The 8,761-nt window shown below is 37.3% G+C and overlaps 2 protein-coding genes across 2 annotated transcripts; one reads left to right on the forward strand and one right to left on the reverse strand.

The window, feature by feature from the left end:
• Positions 1–291: 291 nt before the first annotated feature.
• Positions 292–2,771, reverse strand: arpc4l (actin related protein 2/3 complex, subunit 4, like). The gene is made up of 6 exons (XM_048173650.1): positions 2,656–2,771; positions 1,745–1,863; positions 1,542–1,653; positions 1,359–1,454; positions 967–1,137; positions 292–873 (listed from the first exon to the last, which is right to left on the reverse strand). Exons 1-6 carry the CDS (start codon positions 2,656–2,658, stop codon positions 868–870), a joined length of 507 nt encoding a protein of 168 aa, XP_048029607.1. The 5' UTR covers positions 2,659–2,771; the 3' UTR covers positions 292–867.
• A 228-nt stretch (positions 2,772–2,999) lies between these two features.
• Positions 3,000–8,729, forward strand: tada3l (transcriptional adaptor 3 (NGG1 homolog, yeast)-like). Its single transcript, XM_048173646.1, has 9 exons — positions 3,000–3,410; positions 3,901–4,134; positions 4,217–4,467; positions 5,262–5,367; positions 5,520–5,652; positions 5,748–5,851; positions 5,974–6,074; positions 7,246–7,437; positions 7,742–8,729. The coding sequence occupies exons 2-9, from the start codon at positions 3,925–3,927 to the stop codon at positions 7,932–7,934; spliced, it is 1,290 nt and encodes a 429-aa protein (XP_048029603.1). The 5' UTR covers positions 3,000–3,410; positions 3,901–3,924; the 3' UTR covers positions 7,935–8,729.
• Positions 8,730–8,761: the final 32 nt, after the last annotated feature.

The raw sequence follows: 8,761 nt of genomic DNA on the forward strand, positions 1-8,761 counted from the left end.
CATTTGAGGATCAATATCCACTTCTGTACTCAGTCTAGCTTTATGATTCTCATCAAATGTTATGCTCAAAATGCATGTGGAACACAATTGACCTGGCAATGTAACATCTTGGCTCAATACTAGTTTCAGATGGCCTTGTATGAGAAAAAAACTCATAAGAACTAACAAAAACTGCAGAAAGATCAATTAATCTTAAGTGGATTGAAAGCATAAGAGTAGTATAATAAATAACTACACACAAAAAAAGCAAGTAAAAGAAGTGAATGCAGTTTAGAAATAAATCCAAAGAGGTACAGAAAGCACAATATATGTTTTTATTGAAATTCTTGTGTTTTACGCATTTTTTGTATAGTTATCTTATTGGAGTTTAGCTCTGCCAAAACTTTTTATTATTTTTTTCCCCCTCTCATGATCTCTTTAACATTGAATTGATTTTCTTTCTAACAAAAATTAAGCACATGAGTACATGTATATAAAAGACAAAAAAAAAAAAAAAAACTACAGTCCAACAACAAGATTCCTGTGCCCATCAATATTAATTACAGGTAATACTTTTAAGGACCTGCCTTGACCGTGTGTTTTCTTTTTTTTCCTAACAACAGAAAACGAGAGTTATAAATTCTTGACTAAATGTACAATTGTTAATATCCATGGGCACAAGGAGCACCTTGAACAGAAGGCAAAGGGGACTGCATATAGTGCTGCAGGACTGGCCAGTTGTTCCTGTAGATCTTCTTGCTTGGTTGCTAACTAATAAACTCTTTCCCCTTTGCTCTGTGGAGAATTTAAAACCTTTGAATGTTTTTGTCCGCAAGAACCAAAGCAACACCAATCTCTGATGGGTATTAGGAATGTAGACAAGCATCCTCAGAACTAGAACAGAAAAACATACATAAAAAGAGTTGACATTTTCCATTCTTCTAAACATGTCCGTAAAAAGATATACATGTAAAATCTTAAACATACGTTCTTGAGGAATTCCTCTGCGACAATTCGGGCCCGGGCGTTCACCGACAGCTTCATCTCGCTGATCTCCTTGTCGATCTCCTCCATGAAATGGATGACAAAGTCCACCAGCTTGTGTTTATACATCTGCTCTGTGTGGAAGTTGGTGATGAGGAAGCTGATGTCATAGCCCTGAAAAGCCCAAAAGAGGAAATAAGAAAACAGGGGTTAGTTTATGTGCGTCACATACACATTATTTAAAATTTTCAGAAAATGATTCCATAATTTACACAAATAACCTGATATGAAGCATATATTATGCAGTCCCAAAGTCCTACATGACTCAAAACACCAAAAAGACCTGCATGTTTTGTTTAATAAATTACTTGTTCGTTCTTCGCAACAGATCTCACCTCAACAGGTTTCCTCCGCAGGATGAAGAAGTTCTCAGCTCGCATCATCATGAACCTCATAAACTTATGGCACAGGATCTTCTCAATCTCATCGGCCTAAGAAGACCATTAATATCTTTAGAAGATGATGGCTAGAAAAGGACTGACATCACTAAATCTGTCTTCAGCAGTTCATCTTCGTACCTGTTTGACAGCAATGCTGACTCTCACTGAGTTTATAGACCCCTCGATCAGGACCTTCTCCTTGTCATTGCGGCTTATGACCACCGGCTGCAACAGAAGCTCTTTGCTGCTCCTGTATTGAAAGACATACATTGCACAGGTTTATCAGTTAAAGAACACATCATATATAGATGGAGGACGTGGTTTATGAGTGATTTCCTCACCTAACCTCCACCTCAGGTTTGTTGTGTCGCTCCACAACCTGAGAGGAGAAGTTCTCCAAACACAGGGCTGCTTGAAGAGTGGCGCGCACCGCATTCAGGTAGGGTCGCAATGTTGCCGTCTACAAATAAAAAAAAATAGACTTTTTAATTAAAGTCGGCATGAAAAGGAAGGTGCGATCATTTTGATTTCATTTTGTCCATCGGGAATAGAATTGGATTGTTGTGATTTGGTATTGCTGTGATATCATTCGAGTGACAGGTTGCCCCGCCCTCGCGCCAGTTAACACGTCACCAGAGTGGGAGGGGAAGTCATTTTGATTAAAGATTATGAAGGCACATGAATTAAATAATAATAATAAAATAATGATGTGAACGGACAAATCATTTAAAATAAGTACTGAAATATTACTTAAATTGAATTTAAGATTTCATGATAACCACAACGACTTTAAAGGCGTGTTATATTAAATATTAACACATAGAAACGTGATTGTCGGTAGGTGGAAGAGCTGGTTTGTGCTTGGCCATTCCGTTCAGCTCGAATCAGACATTTAGGTGCTGAAGTGTCAATCATCTGCCTGAACATCACTTATTAACAACTAATGGTTGTTCTAAATAAATTAAACACGTGTCATGTATTGATTATTGTATCTATGCAGTGTAATGTGCATTTCAAAAAGGCATTTATTGTTTTGATTCTGCCAAAAGAGGCTTTGACTGCAAAATCACTGACGTTAGCCAGCTAGCATAAATCAACACAGACTAACATCACTCGATCAAATAAACCAAAAAAATCACTGCTGTGATTAAATGCAAATGTTTTACGGAAAGGCTGTTTATTGGGTAATTTGACTGCTAGTGTTAGAACAAAAAACAATCATAGCAACTTTCTAGAAATGTAAATCTCTTACCATTTTATATGAGGTCTGTGGAGGAAGACGGAAGTCCGCACGCCACGCCTAGAGATTCTCAAACACGCCTCCATTGCGTTCTCACACTCCCGTAATATACCTATTAGACGTGCAGATCAGTTTAATTTATGATTTAAATGCATTCACAAACGAGTGAATGCTGAATGATTAAAGGCATTTTCATACATATACAAGTTTTTACGTTTCTATTTTAAAAAACGCTGAAATTGAGAGAAGACTATATAAACACCAAAACGCCCGTGCACTTTTCACATCTATTCTAATATTTACGGTCAAGCCCAGTAGCAATCTTACCTTGATTCGCTTTTTCTTCCTTATATGGCAAATAACACGACAGGTCACATACATTACAGTCAAAAGAGCGTTTGTCTAAAAATATTACTGTGCAGAAATAAACATTATCTCTATTGTGGTTTGAAACCGCGCGTGAGTCTCTAAAAAGAAATAATCTTTATTTACAGTGTTTGGACGCGCTTCATTCAGGAATGTACCATTCCATGCGCTGCGCTGTTATGTTGTGGACGTTAACTGACAAGTGGAAGTATTTATCTGATCTTGAATAATGATTTTGCAGATAGTTCATACAAATGAGTTTAGATGTGTTAATAAAACACACGTTGATCGTAGTAAAGTACCTGTAATACACATTCTTGTTGTTAAAATTTAATCGGTGAACGTTCTCCCACCGTGCTGACATAATGGTTTAGTCAGCAATGGATGCCCCTTTATCGAAGGTAAACAATGATATTTTATGAATAAATGCTTTGTACGAGTTCAGGTTGTCCTCCTGTTTTGACTTTTAACATATTTATAAATTGACGTTATAAGCTTTTTTATTGCAACCAATGTGCATATTTGTTGATAAATGTTATAGCTGGTTCCCTGTTATTTGAACAGCATGCAGCTGAATTAGCATGTAGCCGTTAGCTTACAGTGGCTGCTCATGATCTCACACTGCTCACATATATGGTGCATAACAGAGTGAGAGAGAATACAGGGGTGCAATACATGCAAGATTGGCATTGTCACAGATAAAACCTTATGAATAACATCTACAGAAGTCCATCTCTAGCATTAACTCTCTGTGTAGATGTTTACTAGCAACCATCCATGCCTTTACCACCTAAACAAAATTATTTACAGTCTGTGTTGCTCATTTATAGTAAGGACTTAATCAAACCCATTTTGGATACCTCACACAACCCTGACTTTATTTATACTCAGATATAGGTTTCTGTTAATGAGAAGATGAGTGAACTGAAGGACTGCCCACCTCTGAAGTACTATGACTTCAAACCTGTGGACCATGTGAAAGTGTGTCCACGCTATACTGCAGTACTCAGCCGCTCAGAAGATGATGGCATTGGCATTGAAGAGCTGGACACGCTTCAGCTGGAGCTGGAAACACTCCTGTCCTCTGCGAGCCGACGTCTCAGAGCGCTGGAAGAACAGAGACAGGTGAAAAGTAATGTTTTTGTATTTGTCTTTCTCCCACCTACTGCTCATGTCTAAAGTTATTTATGTTTTCTCTCTGAAACAGATTCTTACAGACTGGCAGGACAAAAAAGGGGACAAAAGATTTTTGAAATTAGGGAAGGATCCAGATCTCGCAGCATCTTCTCGTCATTCCAAGCCCAAAAAACAGAAGCTTGATGGAAAAGGAAGTCATGGTCCCGGACCTGGGCCAGGTAGACCGAAGTCTAAGAACATACAGACCAAGGTTCAGGACTTTGAATTTGAAGTGGACCCCCAAGATATACCTCGCAATCCTAAAAATGATGCTCCCAACAGGTTTGTTGATACTTCATGTTTTGTTTGTGTTGCCCATAATGTAAATTTATATGAATTTAAACCAGATTTAGGATACAGATCAGATTTTTGCCTACAGAAACATGAGGTATTAAATTAAATCAGTTATCAATTCTTTCTCATTTAATTCTTTTATTTCAGAGCAGAAATATTAAGTTATCAGAATCCAGTTAAAGATTTTTATCAAATTATTTCAATGCAAATTCAAGCCTGAACTTGAATTCAGGAAGGATGCATTAAATTGATCAAAAGTGACAGAAAAGACATTTATGATGTTTCAAAGATTTCTCTCTTCTGAATAAATGCTGTTCTTTTGAACTTTCTATTCATTAAAGAACCCTGAGAAAAAAAAAAACATGGTTTCCACAAAAATACTAATAAGATATATAAAATACATTAATAATAAAAAATATTAAAAAATATTAAAAACATTAATATTATTAAGAAGCACATAATGAGAAATGTTTCTTGAGCCACAAATCAGCATATTAGAATGATTCCTGAAGGATCGTGTGACACTGAAGACTGGAGTAATGATGCTGAAAATTCAGCTTTGCCATCACAAAAATAAATTACATTTTTAAATGTATTGAAATGGAAAACAGTTATTTTAATTATTGTAATAACATGTCGCAATATTACTTATTTTAATGTGTTTTTGATCAAATAAATTCAGCCTTGGTGAGCAAAAAGGATCTTTCAAAAGCATTTTTAGCAAATCTTAGCAATCCCAAACTTTTGAAAGGTTGTGTATATTCTATATGTGTGTAAAACAGATTCTGGGCCTCGGTGGAGCCTTACTGTGCAGACATTACAAATGAAGAGATCAGAGTTCTGGAAGAGCTGCTCAAACCCCCTGAAGATGAAGCTGAGTACTACAAGGTAAAGATCTTTTAAAGTTCAGTTCTTGCTCTGCATTATTGCAACTTTCTCTTTCCTTTCCTTCAGCTGATTCTATATTCAGAGAAATGCCTGTTAAATGGATTTTTTTGTTGATTGTTCACTTCTGAGCTCTGACGGGGTTTTCCTTTCAGATCCCAACTCTTGGAAAGCACTATTCCCAACGCTGGGCTCAAGAAGACCTGTTGGAGGAGCAAAGAGAGGGAGCCAGAGCCAATGACAAGAAGAAAAGCATGATGGGTCCTCTTTCTGAATTGGATGCTAAAGGTAACTGTGACAATAAAGAGGTATCTTGATTCTGGTTGCAGCACTGAATTTTATGCATGTGTTTCTTTTATCCTCTACTCCTCTGGTTTGGTTAGATGTAGATGCCCTACTGAAGAAATCAGAGTCTCAGCATGAACCTCCTGACGACGGCTGTCCCTTTGGCCCTCTTACTCAGCGTCTTCTACAAGCGCTTGTTGAGGTCAGTGACTCATCATTTGCTAAAATAAGTCATTATATTGTGCAACATTTAGTCAACTTTGTAGCAGCTCAGTTTATATCAGTGGCTAAATGTTTCAGTCGAATCCTTTTTCATGCATGTAGGAGAACATCATATCTCCTATGGAGGATTCCCCTATTCCAGACATTCCAGGGAAGGATGATGGGGCCGGTACGTCACCTCGTAGTCAGGGTAAAGCCTTCAGGTAAAAACATAAATAACATTAAAAAACTTTTAAAAACAGTTGTTTTAACACTTCTTGACACTTTAAACTATTTTGTTGTGCTCTGTCTAACTGTTTTTGAATACAAGAACACACCTTATGCAAACAGAAACGTGTCCAATCAGGGTCAGGTGAACCAGTATAATTATATTAGGGCCAGTTAAAGGGTTAGTTCACCCAAAAATGAAAATTATCCCATGATTTACTCACCCTCGGGTCATCCTAGGTGTATATGACTATCTTCTTTCAGACAAACACAATCAGAGTTATATTTAAAAATATCCTGGCTCTTCCAAGCTTTAGCAAGTAGTTAACTAGTTGTTCAGCCAACCAAACAACCAACTAGTTTTAAAAATTGTATTCTTTCATTGACTTTGACCAAAGTCCCTTTAAGACAGGTAATTTCTTTGAAATGCCTCTCGGGCATCCAAGTGCAGCTTCTATCTCTTTGAATGGGGAAACATAAAATTCTCTAAAGCTGTTTGCCAAGCTTTCGATTAAATTTCATATTTGAAATCACCAATGAAATCTGACAACAGCTCTCTCATAAATTTTGTTTCCAAACGCTCAAATCATTACAAAAAACGGTATTTTTCAGACTGAATCAGCCCTAATGCACATGCGCAGTCCTAAATGCGCTTATCTTGTGCCTCATTTCGGAGGCACGCATCTGACTGTTTCTATAGGAACCGGAGCTTCTAACGGCCGCTGCAGTGACGCGATGATTTTACCAATCAGCGATTGGCTCTTATTTAGTAGGCAGGACTTATTTCGCCATATTGCGCATTGCTCTTTCTCCCATTCATAATAATACGAGTGACGTGTCTTGTGTTAGTCTATAGTCTTTGCTTTGACATTGAAACTGGACATTCATTGACAGGGAAAAAACTGTAGATTTGGGAATTGATCGGATTGTGAAAAGTGGACATGAATGGGATAACAACATATTTAGCTACTGGTTAAGATTATCCAATAGCCTCCATGGCCTGGGTGACATCGTCCAAAATTGAAAGTTGTTTCAGAGGCAAAGAAATCAGTTACATTTTGATGAAAGATTGTGAAAAAAAAAAATGTTTTCTTTGGAATAATAATGATGAATCATGCTTAAGCACACAGAATTTCATCTTGTATTTTCTCATTCTGTTTTCCCCAGTGTGCCTCACACACGCTCTCTGGAGGCTCGTATAAGAGAGGAGCTGGTGTCTCAGGGGCTGCTGGACTCTGATGAGAGGCAAGGTGTTGGAGGAGAATCTGAAGACGAGGTGCTGGCTGAGCTGCAGAAAAGACAAGCTGAACTCAAAGCTCTGACTGCCCACAACCGCTCGCGCAAGCAGGAACTGCTCAAGTGAGTCTCACCGAAAGAGCCTCAGATCCAGATCAAGACTGACGTCAGCACAAAATGAAGCCTGGCTCATGAAAATAAGCATGTAATCTTTCTAAGAGTTAGAGGGAGCAGTCTGATATGAGAAGTTATGATTTTCTCTTCCATAGTTTTAGTCAGATGACAACTTTGAGAACTGTATTGAAGCAGCCAGCTGTGTATTTTAGATATACCCATATTGTAAATGAGAATTAGTAGCATGGGTTTTTTCCCCATATGCATTGTGAAACACAAGGCTTATATTTTTCTTTTCACCCCGTTCATGCAGGTTGGCACGGGAAGAGATGCGAAAACAGGAGCTTCGTCAGCGGGTCCGTGTGGCTGATAACGAGGTCATGGAGGCCTTCCGTCGCATCATGGCAGCCAGGCAAAAGAAACGCACTCCAACAAAAAAAGAGAAAGATCAGGCATGGAAAGCTTTAAAAGAGAGAGAAAGTATTCTCAAACTCTTAGATGGATAAATATGACTGGCAGCTATAATGTGATGTTTTCTTTCATATGTTTGTTGGCTATGGACACTTCATTCAGATAACTTGAAGAACATGTAAATGAACATTGAATATAATTGTTCATATGTTATGACTACTCTCTATCCAAAATAAGACCTGACATGGCTAGTTGTGATAAATAAAGGTGTTTGACACTATGGATTTCAAGTGCCACTGACTTGACATTGTTGATGCCAGAAGTATGGCACCTTGAGTTTACCATTTATTTTTTTGTCTTTCTGTACAGTTCCAAATGCAACTGATTACCAGAATGGTTTGATATTGTGAAATCGACAGTTCTCCCAAAAATGAAAATTCTGTCGTCATTTCATGTCGTTCTAAACCTGTACAACTTTACTTCTTCCTAAAAAACATTTTTGGTGACATTTCTCAAAATATATTCTTTTGTGTTCCTCAGAAGAAATAAAGTCATACAGGTTTGGAACGACATGAAAGCGAGTAAATTATGATGGAATCGTCATTTTTGGTTGAACTATCTCTTTAAATCTGTTGTCATAGTGTTGATAGTATTTTGTAACTACACGGGATAGAGAAAGTTATTTTTGAGTTTTTATGAGTATAAGCTTGTATAAAGGTATTGTAAGTGAACATATCAGCGTTTGTAAATTCATGCTTATGTTGTCATTTATTTCAGTTCATGTTGAATTTAGTCGTATGTATCAGACATTTTGTAAGCTACTTTTGAACATTGCTGTTGCATGTATGTTTGTTTTTGAAAATAAAAAGTGAAATTTTGATTAATTATTAGACCAGTGTTTGTATCAGGTTTATATAACTGA

Source organism: Megalobrama amblycephala, linkage group LG21, assembly GCF_018812025.1.
Source record: "Megalobrama amblycephala isolate DHTTF-2021 linkage group LG21, ASM1881202v1, whole genome shotgun sequence".
Taxonomy (NCBI): Eukaryota; Metazoa; Chordata; class Actinopteri; order Cypriniformes; family Xenocyprididae; genus Megalobrama; species Megalobrama amblycephala.